This window comes from Halichoerus grypus, chromosome 5 (genome assembly GCF_964656455.1).
Source record: "Halichoerus grypus chromosome 5, mHalGry1.hap1.1, whole genome shotgun sequence".
Taxonomy (NCBI): Eukaryota; Metazoa; Chordata; class Mammalia; order Carnivora; family Phocidae; genus Halichoerus; species Halichoerus grypus.
The window spans coordinates 86,175,599-86,192,680 of record NC_135716.1 but is presented as its reverse complement, the minus strand read 5'-3'; the positions used below and the strand labels follow the sequence as shown (position 1 = coordinate 86,192,680).

The following is a 17,082-nucleotide window of genomic DNA, read 5'->3' as shown; positions in this document are numbered from 1 at the left end:
ATTATTGCCAAATGGCCAACTTGGCACCTTGCCCCCAGTCTTCTCAGACCTTTTCTCCCCACTGCTCCCGCCGTTCCAAACTGCAAACCTGTCACTCCCTTGCTTAAATTCCCACTGTGGCTTCCCCTCGTGGACAGCAGCTTCCTGCAAACAGCGTGCGTGACAGTGGCGCTCACGTGGGAATTCCCTCAGCACTTTGGGCTGCTAAGCAGAGCCTGGACGGCAAGAATTCCTGAGCCAGTAGCTTCTGGCCCGAAGCAGGTTCTCCGCCCCGGGACAAAGGGCAGGGAGCCCCCCAGCTAGCTCCGACACCCAATCCGGGGCATTATCTACTGTGCCATCCAGCAATCTCTGCTTCCACTCAGAAACACCCCGTCCATCTGGAATGAGCTGCCCTTTCACCCCCTGGCAAACTTCTACCCTTCCTTTAAGATTACATGCAAATGTATCACTTTTTTCCCAGGAAGTTTTCGTGGACTTTCATGCCCAGTTAGATACCCTTCCTCATGCTCTCAAAATGTTTTGTTTCATAATAATCTCGTGGGTGTCGGCCTACTCCCTTGGTAAGAGCAGAACAGAACCGCCTTGCTCGTCTTTGTATTACTCAGCTGCCACCCGCGGAGGTCTCGTAGCCATCAGGTTACGTGAACGAGAACGATGCAAGAGAACGAGGGGCAGGCTCACCTTTTTCACTTTTTGCCTAGACTTCAGGAAAGTTCACAGGCACATAAACCAGAAAAAGAGCTTTAGGAAAAGGGCGATATCAGAGGATTAAATGCAACAAAGAACAGAAAGAAGGCCATTGGATTTGGTCTAATTACTCTAAGTCTTTGAACACAGATTTAAATGGGATGGAAGTCAGGTCTGGAAGGACTGAGAATGAGAAAAAAAAATAGGAATAAGATCCAAATCCCTTATCCATGATGTCTGAAGGTAAAGAATGAAAGAAAATGAAGGTTTACTGAGTTCCTACGGTCCCAATTTCCAATTGCAACAGTTTTGCAATTATGTAAGACATTTATTTATACGGTGTCAAAGGAAACCAAGTTTATGCTTGGAGAAATCTGGCTTCCCTCCATATTGTCCCACCCCAGTGATATCAATTTCCATTCATTTTTGGTTTATCTATTTTTAAAATACAAATGTATAGATCACGTACCACCTCTTGGATGAGGTAGCATATTACACATTCTGTTCTGGTACTTTCTTCACTTGATGTATGCTGGAGAGCTCTCCATAACAGTACGTAGTCTTTCCTCACTCCTTTTTATTGCTGCTATGTAGATTTACCAGTTTGTTCAACCGGTTCCTTACCGACAGACAGGAGAGTTGTTCCAGCCTACTGTCATTACATACAGTGCTGCGACAGGTGGCTTTGTGCACGTTACCTCGTATCTCTGCCAGCACTATCTCCAGGAACTTCACTTCTGTCCTCGCATCATGGTCACAATCACCTTGTGTCACGGCTACTGGATCTCAGCTTATAAACTAAACATAGCCTTTTAAAAATGCAACAAGCAGGGGCCCCTGTGTGGCTCAGTCGTCAAGCGTCTACCTTCGGCTCAGGTCATGATCCCAGGGTCCTGGGATCGAGCCCCGCATTGGGCTCCCTGCTCCACAGGAAGCCGCTTCTCCCTCTCCCACTCCCCCTGCTTGTGTTCCCTCTCTCGCTGTGTCTCTCTCTGTCAAATAAATGAAAAAATCTTTAAAAAAAAAAAATGCCATTAAGCATCCTCACTCCTACCTTACCATTCCTCTCCCAACATACTGACCTCTCTCTTCCTAGAGAAAAGAGAGAAGTTACTCTGCCAGGGAAAACAACACGAAGAATAAACAAGGAGTTTAGTTTTATTTTCTCTGTGCATTTGTAAAACACTTAGGACCAACACAGAAAAAAAATAAAACCTCCTGTGAAAAACATTACACTTAAGGGAAAAAAAAAAAAGGCCTGAGAGGGATTAGTGCCTTAGCCATAGGGAGCTACCGCAACTCTGATTGGTCCAAGGAATTGAAAAGATATTGGGAAGATAGAACAGGAGGCAAGAGAACGAGAAATTACTGAGGAAGAGGGCCTCGAAGTGGGCCACGAGGGGGAACTGGAGGCCGGGGGGTGGGCCGGGGTGGAGGGAGGGGCCCCCGCTGGTAGCCATAGGGTGGGGGTCGTGGAGGCCCAGTGTATCCATGAGGAGGCATCAGTGGAGGAGGTCCACGCATCCCATGTGGAGGCATAGGACCTGGGTGACCTGCACAAAGAAAAAGAAAAGTCAGTCGAGGCAAGAAATAGGAAGTGCTGATGTTGGGTGAATGTATGGAGAGCACCGACAGGGAGACCATGAGCAGAAATGGAAATAAAGGGCAGGGGACAGGGCTGTGACAAAGGAAGCTGCAATACTATGATACTCGAGGATGAGGAAGGTGGCTAGAGCCTACTTACCCATGGGAGATCCAAACGGAGGCCCTCGAGGGGGCATGCCCATTGGAGGAGGTCCAGGATGAGGCATTCCGGGTGGCGGTCGGGGTGGTGGCTGCCCCCCAGAGCCTGGGGGCCCAGCATGGGGGTGTCCTAAGCCATGAGGGCCATGGTGGGCCAGCTGCATCTGAGACATCCCTGTGAGAACAAAACAAACACAAAGAGAAAGGAGACAAAAGGAATACAGAGAGCAAAGAAAATGGAGGAAAGAAGAGAACAAAATTGAGAAAGAAGTGACATCAGAAGTACGGAAAATAAGGCTGGTACAAAGTGCCTTTATCCTCAACCCCATTCCAAGGGTACAAACAAATCAACTACCCCCCCAATCAACTGCTCACCCACTTCACTTGCTCCTTCCATGATTTAAACGCTGTAACAGTGCTGCAGAAGTATGTAACAGATGGAGTGATTACTCCACTGACAGGATGTGGGAAGGTAGCAGAGACACTGAGTAAAGATCTAATTTTAAAGAATGAGTAAGAATTTTTCAAGTGGACAAGAGAGTGGACTAGAACACCCCAGGCAGGAAACATTAGCATGTGCAAATCACAGGGGCATCAAACAGCATAGTATGTTCAGGGAAAACCAGTAACTCAGAAATAAAGAGCAGCATGTAGTCATGGGAGTAACTGGCAGGCACCGATCCTGAAAAGCCTAGAATGCTATGGTGACAAGTTTGACTCTGTAGGTAAAAGGGAGCAACAGAAGAATTTCGAGCAAGGGTGTGTGAACATCTGTGTTTTAGAAAAATTACTCTGTGCAAGTGGATCAAAAACAGGGAAACTGGAGTCAAAATGTTAGGAAATTACTACAATAAATTAGGTGTGAAATAATGAGTCTGAGGGGGCCTGAACTAGGGCACTGGCAGTGGGGGCCAATGCCAGAAATATTAATAAGACTTGGTATCTAGAGTGGGGTGATAGCAAGTTGTTAAAAATAGTTCCCAGATTTCTGAATTAAGCATCTGAAAACAAAGAATACTAGAGGAAGAACTGGCTTGAAGGAAAGGCTAGAAAAGTGGAGCTGTCCATCAGGCAGCAGGATTAAGGGTCATGGACCAGAGACACATATCTAGGAGGCATCAGTGTACAAGTCATGGAACTATGCAGAAAAGAGAACCAAATACAAAAACCTAGCTACATGGAGAGGGGGAAAGAACGCCTATTAAGGTGGCTAAGATTAATGAATCAGACCTAGATGAAGAATCCAGAAAAACCAAGGGACAAGATTTTCAAAAAGGATGACATGCCCAGCTTCAGGTACACCAAAGGGCAAACCAGATAAGGAATGGAAACGCCCCCTAGATTTGACAATTAGGTTACTGCTTTGGGAGAGAAGTCAGAGGAGAGAAATGAAGTAAAAGTTAAAGGGAAAAAACAGCAAGCACAGTAATACTCTTTGGATAAACTTACACAAGAAATGGAGACAGGGTGGTAGTTGTTAAAGTAAACAGACAGCAGTATTTTGTGTTTGTTTTTATAAACTAACGTCTGCAGAAAAGTAGAGCTCTGGGACTATCCATTATTATTATTGCTGAGAGACAAGGGCAACACCATAAGTGGCAATAGAGCTCCTCCACTAGGCTCATCCCTCCCTTCCCCAGCAAAGAACACCCACCTGGATGGGGCATCCCACCCGGTGGGAATGGGTGAGGATGTGAGTGTCCATGTCCAGGATGTCCAGCCCCTGGGGTTCCTGCTGATGGTGGGCCATGTCCTCCAGCCCCAGGAGGCATAGGTGGTGGGGGCATGGCTGGGGGTATCCCAGGTGGAAGGGCTCCAGGAGGCGGCACTGGGGGTGGGAAGGACCCAGGAGGAGGCATGCCTATAGAGGAAATGGAAGAAGAGTTAATGATAGTAAGGAGAGAATGTCTTTAGAAAGGCTGTTCAATCTGGCCTCTTCAGGCAAGATAAACTCCCTTCCCTTCCTCCGGGCTCTCTAAAGTCAGAAGCAATACTAGACAACTCTGAACAACTTCAGCCTCCTCAAGTCAACAACTTTCTTCCCCACCACAACTGTCATACCTCACTCCTTTTCTCATCACCTACTGACTCCACGTCCCCCTTTATCCAGTTCTTTATCCTTCCTCCTGCCCCACCCCCACCACACCCCAAACCCAAGACAAAAATATTTTGAATAAAAGCTTTACCTGGTGGAGGAAGCCCGGACCCCAGTGATGATACCACAGGATTGGGGGCTGAGGGTGGAGGGGGTGCATCTGCAAACAGCTGGTGAGGGCGGTCGGCCTGGGAGAGTGGGTTCTGGGCTGCCAGAAGTCGTTCAGCTGCTGAGCCATGGCGCTCACCCTTGGAGTCCTTCTTGAAGGCATAGGACACAGTGATAGGGCGGTTACAGAGATACTGCCCATTCATTGCCTCAATAGCTGCATCCGAAGCATCAAAGGAAGCGAAATTAATAAAGGCATAACCTTTGGAGTTGCCTGTGTCAGGGTCCCGCATAATCTTTGGGGTTTGTAAGATGACCCCAAAGGCGCTGAAAGTATCATAAAGCAGCTTCTCATCAATCTCCGGGTCTAGATTGCCAATGAAAATGTTGGCCCCCACGTCCAGGTTCTTGTTGTGAGCTGATGCTTTGTTCACCCGTATTGGTTTCCCATAGAGTTTGATCATGTTCATGATCTTAATGGCATAGTCAGCATCTTCCTCACTCAAGAATTCCACAAAGCCATAGCCTGGGAAGCAGAAGAGTGGAGATTAACAACTTAAGTGATTCAAAATTGGGTATAACTCATTCACCTTCCAAAACACAAAGAACATGAAATAACAACCTCACTTCAACTGAGAATGGTTCCAGAAGCAAACTGTGAGCTACGCTTAAAAGGAAGAACCTGCAGGTGATTCATTCCAAACAGCTACGAAAACTGCTGGAATCCTCCAGGCACAGTTTGTCCCCCCAATACGTAAACACACCTCTTGTCATATACTCACCTTGGTGCTGACCTGTGACTCTATCCTTTGGCATGTGGGTGTTGACTACTGGCCCTGCCTGGAGAAATAGCTCCCACAGCAATGGTTCGCTAACCTTCTCGTCCAGGCCCCCGACGTAGACAGTGGCATCTGGAGGATAGGAGCAGGAGATTGGGGCAGGGATGAGATAATGACAGGAAACAAGGAGGTGACAGGCGGGGAAATGGGAGTGGAGATGGGGTATACGAGCAAATGGGAAAAAAAAGAAAGTTAGATTAAGCCCTTACACCTCCCTCTTTCCAGAACTAGAGAACCTTAAGTCTAACCGAAGGTTCTGCTGCAAATTCTCCGTCAACTGCTTTGTTTCTGGTTTTTGTTTGCTCGTTTGTTTTTTTGAATGAGAAGGCAGAGGGGATTGGGCAGAGAGCATCACACCTACAGGCCTCAGCCTGCACCCGGCCACCCCGCCCCCAGCAGGCACGGCAGCCGGTCTCCCGCCCTCCGGGGGAATCGGATCTCTAGACCCGGCGAAAACACTGCTGGCCCTAGTCGAGGCCTCCCAGCTCCCCTGGGCCCATTCCGGGTTCCCCCTCCAATCACCCTGGTTCCGCTCGGAGATCGGCCCGGCCGCCATGGCGAAAGAGCTCCCGCCGTCTCCAGGCAGCGATCCCGCCCTCTGACCGCAGTCACTACTTCCACTTCCGGGGCGAAGGCTGTCGTGAGTGTGGTGGGCGGGCCCGTGGCGGGGGAGGAGCCGGAAGTGGCCGCGGCCATCTTAGAAACTGTGGAGAAGACGCGACTCGTGGGACCCAGTTCTCCGGCTCTTGGTCCTGTGCGGAGTGGCCATTGCGAGCGATCAAAGCGAGGAAGGCGGAATGGAAATTCCCAGACCTTCTTAAGGCAGTGCTAGGCGTTAAAGGATCACAGTGCTCCCAAAAATGTAAATTCGGAAGCTAAAAGAACAAAACTTGACTTTTTAAAAATATTTTGTTGGCAAACGATCCTTCTTTTGTTCCCCGGATAAGGGTGTGCTGAGGAAGCCCCCCCCATCCTAAGGATTCGGCTGTCTTAGGTCACGGAGGGAGCCGTCACCCTGGCCCGCCGCCTTTGGGCAGCTGCGGCCTCGGCCCCACCCTGGGCTTCAGGCGTTTCGTTTTTCCTCAGGGGAGAGGTTTGCGGAACGTCTGAGCTGGGGTGACGTCCAAGCTCACCTAGTCCTATTGTATGGGGGGTGATGGAAACCTGAGACCCAGAGATGAAGTGTGGCCAAAGCCGAGGGGTGGTTGACGTTGGAGTCCAGAGGCCTTAGTTTCAACCGCCAGAACACCTCGGGCCCAGCAACAATGTCTTGGTATGCTCTTTGCCCCATCTTCTCTAAAAAGTTGCATGTGGACTTGGCCTGACCTAGCCCCATATTTCCTTAACAGTAAAATGGTGGGTCCCATCCTCTTCCGGTTCATACCCATCAATTTCTTAACCTAGGATCTTTTATTCAGACACAAGTGATAATGCCAGCACCGTGTATAAATACTGTTTTTTAATGAACTCCTTAAATAGAAATGTTACTACAAAATATACAATTGGCAGAGACAGGCTGCCTCCCATACCCACTGCATACCCATAGAAAACTAAAGGGAAGAAACAGAAACTGGAATTACAGAAGCAGCAAGAGGAGGTGAGAATGAGTTCTGTAGGCCATCTTGTTAGAACTGATGAACAGCATCTCTCGTCTCACAATTTAACAGCTCGATATCCAAAGGGATAGAATTGCCCTGAAAAAAACCAAAGGTAATCGTATTCTGGATTGCTTTTGTTTCTTAATTCCTGAAATCCTAAGAAACCTATCTCGAAGAACGGAACTGGACAGGGCAACTAGGAGAAGGTTAGCACCACCCATCTGCAACAGAAAGCCAGGTCAGTGAGCTTGTTGAGGGCTGGAGTGTCAAAAGCTGAGACAGCAAGAACAGATAAGAAAAATTGGAGGATTAAAAAGAACCCTCCCTCACCCCAGATCACCCTCTGCCGTGCCCATAAAAAAGACAACAATTTCAACGGGATTGGGAGACAATGGTATTTGGATCTCTTTTCTCGGAATGATCCTCAGGAGATATTCTTGGTGTCCATTTCCTTAAAAGCTCCTGAAGATGGGATAGCTCATCCTGGAGGCCAGAGACTGTGGGAGCTGAGAGGCCTTTCTGGGGAGGGGGTGAAGAAAGGCAGAGAGGAGTATTATTACAGCTCTAGCTCCCTGTTTTTGAGATCTGTCCATTACTTCTGGTATCTTTTTAAGTTATTATTACTATTATAATTGACATATAATATCCTGTTAGTTTCAGGTGCACATCCTAGTGTTTTTTTATACTTTTATAAAATTATACTTTTATACAATTTTATACAAAAAAGTTGATCTTTGTATACCTTACAAAGTGATCCCCATGATAAGTCTAGTTCCCATCACCTCTGGCATCTTTAATTCTCTTTCCTCCTCCAACTATGCCCTAGGTTCTACTTGATCTGAACCACAAGCAGTCTTTCCCATACATACACACACACTCCCAAACTTATCCACTCTGATAACAACAGGAATGGTAGTTCACTCCTCAGTCCCCCCAGCCCCTTGCTTTTACAGCTCCTAAAAACATCTGGTTTCTCCCAGAACATTTGGCTTAGCAGTCAGGCCCCTTTTCCCACTCCCTATCCCTGTCTTCCCTCCTTACCTGGACCTCAGGCCTTCCCCTCAGGTAGCAGCGTCTCCACAGCCTGATCTGGGGTCCCAGATACCCAGGCAGCAGCAACCCTGGGGGTAAAGGGCAAGCTCCCCAGTGTGAGGGGAGCCCCCACTCCTGATCAGCCAGGCTTTCAGCGGAAATAGCAGGTCGAGGGAGCCAACGAGAAGAGACTGCCAGCAGGGAGGGACTGTCCCGCCAAGGACAGAGCTGATTCAGGGGCGTCAGAGCCCCTCTGGAGAAGAGCCACACAGAACTGGGGGGTCCAGGAACCATGAAGTTTGGCTAAAGGGAAAAGCGAAATCAACTGGCAACCTAGAAACCAGATGACCCCACTTTCACCAAACTGCGTCAGGAAGGAATGTCTACCTGCCACCTACTCACACTGCATTAGTGATCAAACTACAGGACTCCCCCTGAGAACTCTTTCTCTACTCATTAGGCTTCAAACTAGGCCTCAGGTCTGATTAAAGTCAATTTTAGGGAAACTTATAAAATGTGTGTAAGAAAGGGGTTGCCTAGGTGGCTCAGTCAGTTAAGCATCCAACTCTTGATTTCAGCTCAGGTCATGATCTCAGGGTTGTGAGATCCAGACCCATATCGGGCTCTGCGCTCGCTCAATGGGGGTCAGCTTGAGATTCTCTCCCCCCCACCCCAAACCGACATTCACATGCTCTCTTTCTCTAAAATAAGTAATAAATCTTAAAAAAAAAAAAATGTGTGTAAGAGATAGAAAAACTAATAAAGATGAGGACAATCCTCTGTGCTATTCTAGGATTTCTGCCTTCCTGGGGACGGTCAGAGACTCTAAGTGACAGCTACAGAAGTGTGGGGCAGTTTTCCCTGGGGAACTCAAGACACCGTGTCTTTCTACTTCTCCCTATCTAGTAGAATGAGCCTGTGAGAAAGTCAAAGGAACTTAGGAAGACACCTCACCTGCTGTCTAGGGAGCCAGGAATCTGGGCAGTGTTCCGGGTCATAGCCAGGGTTATGGAATTGTAGTATCTGTTCACTGTTGTAGCGTAAATCCCAGTCCCAGACAGACAGCTGTGGGTTAACGGAGTTCCCAGCAGGGAGTTGGGAGTACCCTGCGGTATAGATTTGTGTATAGGAGTTGAACTGGACAGAGGAAACAAGAAAAAGGGTGGTTAAACAAACAAAAAAGTAATCCTTTTCCCAAGTCTGGAGAGAAATTGTGAAAAGCTCACCTCTTCCTCTGGGAATCAGATGTAGGGTGAAAGTCCAGTCATGAGAATGAGCACCAACCTCCCCCTTCCCCACCCACAGACCTCACTTTCCATAAATCAACACTAAACTTTAGAGGGTATTTCTCAAGGAGAAGAAAAGGCAGCTCAAAAATGGAAGTCACTGACCTGTCCACTCTGCTTTCCACGCTCCCAGGGAGTATCTCTCAAGAATGTGAGAGTGTCAGGAACCCTGGCACTGTCATGAAGAGCAAGAAGGAAAAACTCTGAGAATTCAAACTCAGCTGGAAACTGCTGGAGGAGCTGCCAGACACAATCAAGGAAGAGGAGAAACACTGGAGCCTGAGAAGAGGCAAAGTGAGAGGTTAGAAGGCACCTAAAGGGGGAGGATGACAAAATGATGGGGGACAAGGGACACAGCCAACAGGGCCACTAAGGTCAGGGAATGGAAATCTGGATTGAGGGTAGTAGGGGGTTGTGGTGCCTCATTCATCTAGGTCTCCCTTCAAACCTAACCTAATCTCAGGATCCTTCTAACCCAATTTTACTTCCAGTGGATTATACTATATAGTTTTCTCATCCCCTTACATCTTTAGTAATCTTCCTCCAATACCCTCCCAAAATGATCTTACCTCTTCACTGGCTCCAGTTACCCCAAGTCGGGTCAGGAAGGGATGTCCAGCTGCCACCCACTCTCGCTGCACTAGTGATTGGAAGCCAAGCAGTGTTCGGGCTTCAGGGGCTGAAAGCAGTTGGACGAGTGAAGAGAGGAGGCCATTGAAATCACGATCACCGCGCTCTGGGTGACAAAGAGGGAGAAGGGACAAAGAAGGAGGGGCCAAGAAACTAGGGCAGAAGAAAATGGGAAAAGGAAACGTGGCAAGAAGAAGAGAGGGACACAGAGGAGAAAAGTTTTGGTTAGGTAGGATTGAGAGGGCAAATAGAAGTGAAAAGAAAATAAAGACCTTGAATGATTCAGTTCACAGACTCCACCTGGATAGAAATACCCAGCTTCACGTGTAGGAGGCAGAATCATAAATCTCAACCCAGCTTCCACACTGTTCATCCCACTCCAACCCAGTCACCATCTATTGATGGAAGGATGGGAACAGAAGGCGAAGAACCCTGCTGTTAGGGACCACAAGCTGTAGTAACACTACAGCTAGTAGTAGTACTACTACTACTGGGAGGCAGGGGTAGCACTGAAGGATGAGTGGGGCCCATGGGTAGTTCCTAGTTATAGGAGAGGAGGATCCTAGTACTAGACGGGGACAAGGAAGACTTACAGATCTTCCTCCCAGTTGGGTGGGTAAAGGAAAAAGGAAGGAAGGGAGTAGGTTAACCCAAGAAACTCACCTTGGAGTACTACAGAGCGAACCCTGGATGTCACTAAGACTGAGATGTCACTGGCCTTTCGAAGACAAGACCTGCGGGGGCAGATGAGGAAGAGGAGAGAAGAATGATAAGCCTGGAAGAAGGGAGTAATGGGTCATGGAATGGAAAAGAGGCAGACTCCAAAGTTCTGCCCATTCTCCTTCTAAGGAGCAGCAAATAAGAGTCTTCTTGGGAAACCAAAGAGAAGAGTTAATGGAAGGCTATTTAGGAATTCAAGTTAACAGAAGGTTGGGGAGGGTTGAATTATATAAATCATAGCTAGAAAATGAGGGAGTACCTGACATAATCCAACCATCGTGTTCCTTCCAGGGCTGAGAGCCATTTCTCCTCAGCTGCAGATGAATCTGAGAGAGAGTAGAGGGGTCAGAAGGACAAAGAGAGGGGTGGGAGGGACGGGGTGACTGGGTGATGGACACTGGGGAGGGTATGTGTTCTGGTAAGCGCTGTGAATTGTGCAAGACTGTTGAATCTCAGATCTGTACCTCTGAAACAAATAATGCAATATATGTTAAGAAAGAAAAAAAGAAGAAGAAGAATGTAGCAGGAGGGGAAGAATGAAGGGGGGGAAATCGGAGGGGGAGAAGAACCATGAGAGACGATGGACTCTGAAAAACAAACTGAGGGTTCTAGAGGGGAGGGGGGTGGGAGGATGGGTTAGCCTGGTGATGGGTATTGAGGAGGGCATGTTCTGCATGGAGCACTGGGTGTTATGCACAAACAATGAATCATGGAACACTATATCTAAAACTAATGATGTAATGTATGGGGATTAACATAACAATAAAAAAATTAAAAAAAAAAAAAAAGAAGGACAAAGAGATCAGGAGAACTCAGGATTCGTGATTCAGGGTCTGCAGCCTGAGGGTTAAGAATAAGTTGGGTAGTGGTTACCCAGGACTGGGGATAGAAATGAACAGTAACTGTAAATGGTCATGAGGTTACTACAATTATAATTGCAGTGACAGTTGTCAACCTTGTAAATGTAATAAAATTCACTGAACACTTAAGATGGGTGAAGGGTGGATTTTATGGTATGTAAATTATATCTCAATAAAGCTGTTTAAAAAAAAAAAAAGAATACACTGGGGACAGGAAGACAGGAAATCAGTGAGTCTGTGGGAGATGGGAGTTGAATAGAAAACTGTGGATCTTTGGCCTGAAGGGTTAGTCATACTGTAACAGGCAAAAGGGTAAACCAGGTTAGGGTGAGCAGACCTAGGGGTGGGGGTAGGGGTCAGAGGTTATCTCACCAGGCAGGCAGAGGGCCCTCAGCTTCAAGTGGGCAAGTTGGACATCTGTAAGACTAGGCAGCTCATCCACAGTGTCCACCAGGACAATATCCGAATGCCCAGCCTGGAGCATCGACTCCACTGCTCTGGAGGGGAAGAAGTCCCAAGGTAAGGGAACAAGTCTGTCCTGAACCTCCAACCCTTGAGTCTACTCATCAAACCTCCCCTCACCTGATATCCTCCTTGTTAGGGTCGCTGGCTGTATAGAAGCCACCACAGCGGAGAAGATCACTGCCCCCAGGGTGATGCCAGGACAGGCGCTTCGGATGGTGGGACGTTAGGATCACCGTGGGAGAACCTGCTAGCCCCACCCTATCCTGCCCCCACCCTGATCTCCCTCCGCAATGACCCCCCCTGACCTCCCATAACCATCTAATCCCCAACCATCACCCTGGCCCCCACACTGACCGGTCCACGGCCCTGATGGAAGTGGCCAAATGCTCTCCTGACCTCACTGTCCAAAGTTCGCTTAGGGACCCAGAAGTAACGGGGGAGGCTGTGAAATTGAGAGTTAACAGTCACAGCTTGGCTCAGTGAACTCATTATAATGCAGACCTGTCATTACAAGGAAGTCACTTGGGAGGGAATTATTTCAAGGGACCTCAGGTTTAGAGATCTAGGCAGTAAGGGGGATAGCTTTGTGGATACCGTAAGAGACTAGAGTTTGTGGGCAGTCTTCGCTTTAGAGGATCTGAGAACTGTGGGAAGATTGGGAGGGCAGCGGGGGTTGGGGTGGACTGAGGGATCACCTGGTGGCTACGTCGAACCTCTCATTGACAGGGCTGACCCTCCAGCCCCCGGCCCCCTGCTTTTTCCGCTCAGTCTCCCAGTCTTCTGATGTCTCCAAGAGGGGAACAGGTGGTTTTCTGGACCCTGAACTCTGGCCTAGGGCAGGAATGAAGCACAGAAAAGAAGGAAGAGGAACCAGAGAGAGCGTCTCAGCTCTACTGTCTTCAGCCAGCCTCTGCTCTTCCAGATTCTTTACCCTTTCCCTACCCTAAAGCACCGTCACTCACCAGCCTTGCTCAGGGATATCCCTGCATACTGTTGGGCTTGACTGCTCTGAGCTCTGGCTCGGACAATGGCCATGGTCACCTGTGGAGGAGAGGGCATCCCAGCCTTTTGGCTCAGACTGAAAAAGTGAAGAGGAGGACATGGGACCCATGTGTTGTTCAACTGTCTTTGCCACCAACAGAGAACAGAGAAGACAGTCCTTAAGGAAGGGAGCTTCCACAGGTGGTGGGAACTGGGGTCAGGAGATCATATCCAGAACCACAGAATCACAGAATCACAGAATGTCAATTCTGCGAGGAAGAATCATCCAGCCCTCCCTGTTTCTCAAAGGAAGAAACTTGCCTGCTGTCACACTCCTGATAATCGGCAGTGCCAGGCTAGAATTCAGGCCCCTTACTCTCATTATACTATCCTTTATCCCAGCCTTTTAGCCTCTCCTTGAGGAGAGAAGCAGACAGAAGGATGAGAGGGGTCCTAGGAGATCGGGGAGTAGTAGGAATGCTAAGGAAAGGATCCTAAGGCTCTAAGGGGAGGAGTCATCTTTGAGTTGAAGGCCTCTTACCTGAAAGGCCTGAGGCTCTAGTCCTCCAGCCTCAAAAGCAACTCTGAGCAGCCGGAAGTCTCGGCCATGAATGAGAATCTCCTCAGGGGTAAATTTAAGTGGGGACCCTGGACGGAGGAGCTGGACTCTGGACAGGCCACTCACTGAAGGCAAGAGTTAGAAAGCAGTGCAGCCATGGATCAAGGTCCCTTTACAAGGAAGTCTTCCAGCCCATCCCACTCCATCCCTGCTGCCCTCTGAGAATAGAGGAAGGATGAGGAAGGGTGAGCCCCCGGTAAGCCCCTTCACCAACACCTCACACCGCCCCCCCCACCACCACCACTCACCAGCCTCTAATCGCCCAATGTTGACCAGGACAAAATCATATTCACTGCTCAGGGGAGTCTCCTAGAGGAAGCACATGACTGATGCTAAAGACATCTGAAATCTTGCTCATTGTCCTACCTTGGCAATCTCTAACCTCCCTGGAGATAATCCTGACAACCCCTTAAGCATAACTCTCCCTGTCTCACTTGTCTAAATCCTTCTAGTCTCCCCAATACATTTCTCACTAACTGTCCTTTCCATTGCCCTCACCATCTCACCTGACTCCGTTGCCATCCACAGGGCTGGAAGGTGACCCTCAAGTTGGTGCAGATCAGGGTTCCAGGCAATTCAGGTTCCAGCCCCTTCCTCACCCCTGGGGCCCATGCTAGGATCTGCTCCCCTACAGGGGAAGGCAGAAAGCCAGGTTATGACTATTCCCAGTGTCACCCACACTGGTATACACCTACTCCTCTGAGGGTGTAGGTGTAGGTGACAGGAGGATGTAAAGAGGGAAGATTAAGATCCTCCCCCAGCTCCACTAGAACAAAAGCTTAGCAGGAGATCATTTGTATTCTTTTACTCTAGAGCTTAAAACAGTGCCTGGCACAGAGTAGGTACTCAAACACCTCTTGAATAAGTAAATGAGAAAAGGAAGTAAGAGAGTCCGGAAAACAGGGACCATCAAGGTCCAGGCTCCTAGCCAGCTCTGACAGAGAAGAGAGCAAGCCTCAGACAGAAGCACTTTAAGCAAGTAGAGGAATACAGAGGTATCTTTGGTGAGGTTTGAAGCAAAGTTTGAGCAGGATGAAATTTGGAAGAGTCTTTGGAGATTGGAAGTATTGGAAGGGAAGTTATTACCTGGGAGGCATCCTGAGGCCAGGTGACTGCCAAGCTGACAACTCCTGGACTCCAGCATCCCAGTCCTCTGGACAGACTTCGGTCCAGAGAGCTGTGAAGGGTGTAGGGTTAATCCCCAGGCCTCTCCAACCCCCGGGTCTGGGATTACCTCAGCAGCCACCATTGGAGGCCTACACTCAGACTCTCAGGGGAAACTGAGATCAGCAGCTGTGGGAGCTTAGGACCCAGTTGGCAGACAGTAAAGGGAGGGGCTGGTTAATGGATAATGAGACAATGAACTTGAGACTGTGAAAAAGACAGACCAAGCTCCATCAAGCAAAGTTGGTATGGGACACACCCTCCTCCTCTTCGAGCTCCTTTCCTAGCCCCTCTTTTATCTTCATATCCTATCCTCCTTATTCACACCCTCGGGCCCACGGTGCCCTTCCCTCCCAAGCCCAAGTCTCCTCTCCTTACCCCCATGTCTGGCTCCGCCTTCTGGGGGGCGATGTTGAAACTCTGGCCCCGACCCCCCCACCACATTTCTCTGGCTCCATCCGGGGACGGAGCAGTGAAGGGTGGGAAACTTTGAGGATGCTCAAGCCCCTTAGGGAGAGGCTGAATCTTGTAGTTGAGAAGAGGGAAGTCAGGGAGAGGGGCAGGGGACAGCACCAGGGAAAGGAGCGTTTGAGGTGCACGGAGCACGATTAGGGGTCTTTTGAAAGGTGTGTCCAACCCAGCTAGAGGAGGCTCCTCGGAAACTTCAGTCGACTCTGGAGAGGGCGGGAGAGATGCCCAGCCCCTTAAAGGGGAATACACACAGTTTTGAAAAAGTGGAGGAGCCTGGAAAAGGTGAGGAAAAAATGGGTAACGGGAAAAAAAGTACCCAGATTCTTTCCACAATCCCAGATCCTATGCTCTTTCTGTTCACAAGCACTGGAAATTATTTGAGGGAACAGTAATACCGAGTATTAACCCGGAATAATTTGGGCTCCGTTTTTTTGTCTTCTTAAAGAGGGTGGTGTGGTGGGAGGAATGCAAAAGCAGTTCAGGCTTCCTTGCGGCCTCCCCTGACACACCTGACAAAAGTAGTAGGAAATTGGGCCTCAGGGGATTTTTGCCTGGGGAGGCCCAAGAAATGAGGGAGGGGAGTTAAAAGCATTTTGTACATCGTTCTCCAGAGAGCATGAAACATACCTCATGTGGAGGGTGCCCTGAGAACACTGGGGAGAGAAATTGAAATATCTCTGGGATGCAGACAAGTCAGGTGTGTTTATGTGCAAGTTCTGGGGGTGGAGGGAGGCCCAAGGAGGAGATCTTACCACTTAATCCGACACACCACACACACACACACACACACAACCAGTGGGAAACCAGAGCCCATTCCAGGTACATGACCCCTCCCTCCAACCCAGACACCAGATCTCCAAATTAATGATTCATGTTCAGGACCTTCAAAGCTGAGGGCTGGAAACCTCTATCAGTTCAACGGCCCCATCCCCCACCATCCCCCCTGCAACCTGAGGAGCAGAGCAGAGGTGGGTGGGGAGGACCCTAGGAGGGAAATAAAGGAACTGGCGCCTGGGTAGGAAGCAAAAGTCTGCATTTAGATGCGAAAAAGACGGGAAATGAAATACAAAATAAGGGTTAATGAGCTGCTATTTTATTGATTTTGAGTCTGTACAGAGGCAGCAGACCTTAAGTGGGGGCCCCAGTTTTCCAAAGTGACACTCAACTCTCTCCTCCCCTCAGCACACACACCCTTCCGGCCTCGGCTGTAAAAGTTCCCTGTCTTGGCTGATATTGTGGAAATAATGAAGATATTGTGAGACAGGAAGTTAATTTGGAACAAAGAGGCATACACCTGCTAGGAAGGTGGCCCAGAAGCCTTATTCTAGAAGTCCTAAAAGTTCCCAAGCACCCCCAACCCCACCTACTTTCCATGGGCCTCAATCTCTTGGGGGAAGAAATACTTCCCAAGGTCTCTTGCAGTAGGAAGAGCTGTGTTCCACAATTTTAAAATCCCATTCTCCATTTTCCCTCTCCCCACTACCCTTCATTCAAGAGCCTCATTCTATTCTTAATATTTTGAGGTATAGCAGCAGCAGAGGAATCCAAACTGGAGGAAAAAAAACATCAGGGGAATGGGGGGAGGTGGAAGGCAGAAAAAAGTGGATGACTTGGCTGAGCACGAGAATGCAAAGGGGCAACAGCCAAGGGCTAAGTAAAAGGGTACCTCTCAGTAACCCCCTACCAGTGGAGGTTTTAGTGGATGAAAGGAAGGATGCAGAAGCAAGGGGCTGTATCAGATTTTTCCATTTTCAGAATGCTGGTCTGGTTGCAGGTTTGTG

At 48.8% G+C, this 17,082-nt stretch overlaps 2 protein-coding genes across 8 annotated transcripts; both read right to left on the bottom strand.

The window, feature by feature from the left end:
• Positions 1-1,830: 1,830 nt before the first annotated feature.
• Positions 1,831-6,135, bottom strand: SF3B4 (splicing factor 3b subunit 4). Its single transcript, XM_036098376.2, has 6 exons — positions 5,998-6,135; positions 5,419-5,547; positions 4,620-5,162; positions 4,088-4,294; positions 2,435-2,608; positions 1,831-2,243 (listed from the first exon to the last, which is right to left on the bottom strand). The coding sequence occupies exons 1-6, from the start codon at positions 6,029-6,031 to the stop codon at positions 2,056-2,058; spliced, it is 1,275 nt and encodes a 424-aa protein (XP_035954269.1). The 5' UTR covers positions 6,032-6,135; the 3' UTR covers positions 1,831-2,055.
• Positions 6,136-6,914: 779 nt separating this feature from the next.
• On the bottom strand, positions 6,915-16,263 carry MTMR11 (myotubularin related protein 11). 7 transcript variants are annotated; one of them, XM_036098368.2, is made up of 17 exons: positions 15,209-16,263; positions 14,753-14,843; positions 14,173-14,294; positions 13,915-13,975; positions 13,589-13,731; positions 13,029-13,107; positions 12,762-12,897; positions 12,421-12,508; positions 12,184-12,272; positions 11,974-12,098; positions 11,001-11,067; positions 10,685-10,755; positions 9,961-10,127; positions 9,497-9,670; positions 9,060-9,242; positions 8,115-8,408; positions 6,915-7,592 (listed from the first exon to the last, which is right to left on the bottom strand). In XM_036098368.2, exons 1-17 carry the CDS (start codon positions 15,272-15,274, stop codon positions 7,446-7,448), a joined length of 2,103 nt encoding a protein of 700 aa, XP_035954261.1. In that variant the 5' UTR covers positions 15,275-16,263; the 3' UTR covers positions 6,915-7,445. The 7 variants fall into 7 exon arrangements, with proteins under 7 accessions (XP_035954261.1, XP_077928629.1, XP_035954262.1 ...); XM_078072503.1 differs by having other exon boundaries at positions 6,915-7,588; XM_036098369.2 differs by having other exon boundaries at positions 6,915-7,169.
• Between the last annotated feature and the right edge of the window lie 819 nt (positions 16,264-17,082).

Excerpts from the sequence above, each read along its gene's own strand:
- SF3B4 (XM_036098376.2), bottom strand. The coding sequence starts at position 6,031 with ATGGCGGCCGGGCCGATCTCCGAGCGGAACCAGG. Across the intron at positions 5,548-5,997 it reads GATCTCCGAGCGGAACCAGG|ATGCCACTGTCTACGTCGGG; the intron begins GTGATTGGAGGG and ends CCTATCCTCCAG. Across the intron at positions 5,163-5,418 it reads AGTCACAGGTCAGCACCAAG|GCTATGGCTTTGTGGAATTC; the intron begins GTGAGTATATGA and ends TCTGCTTCCCAG.
- MTMR11 (XM_036098368.2), bottom strand. The coding sequence starts at position 15,274 with ATGTGGTGGGGGGGTCGGGGCCAGAGTTTCAACATCGCCCCCCAGAAG. Across the intron at positions 10,128-10,684 it reads TCGCTCTGTAGTACTCCAAG|AGCGCGGTGATCGTGATTTC; the intron begins GTGAGTTTCTTG and ends TTTGTCACCCAG. Across the intron at positions 9,671-9,960 it reads TAACTGGAGCCAGTGAAGAG|GCTCCAGTGTTTCTCCTCTT; the intron begins GTAAGATCATTT and ends GCCTCTTCTCAG.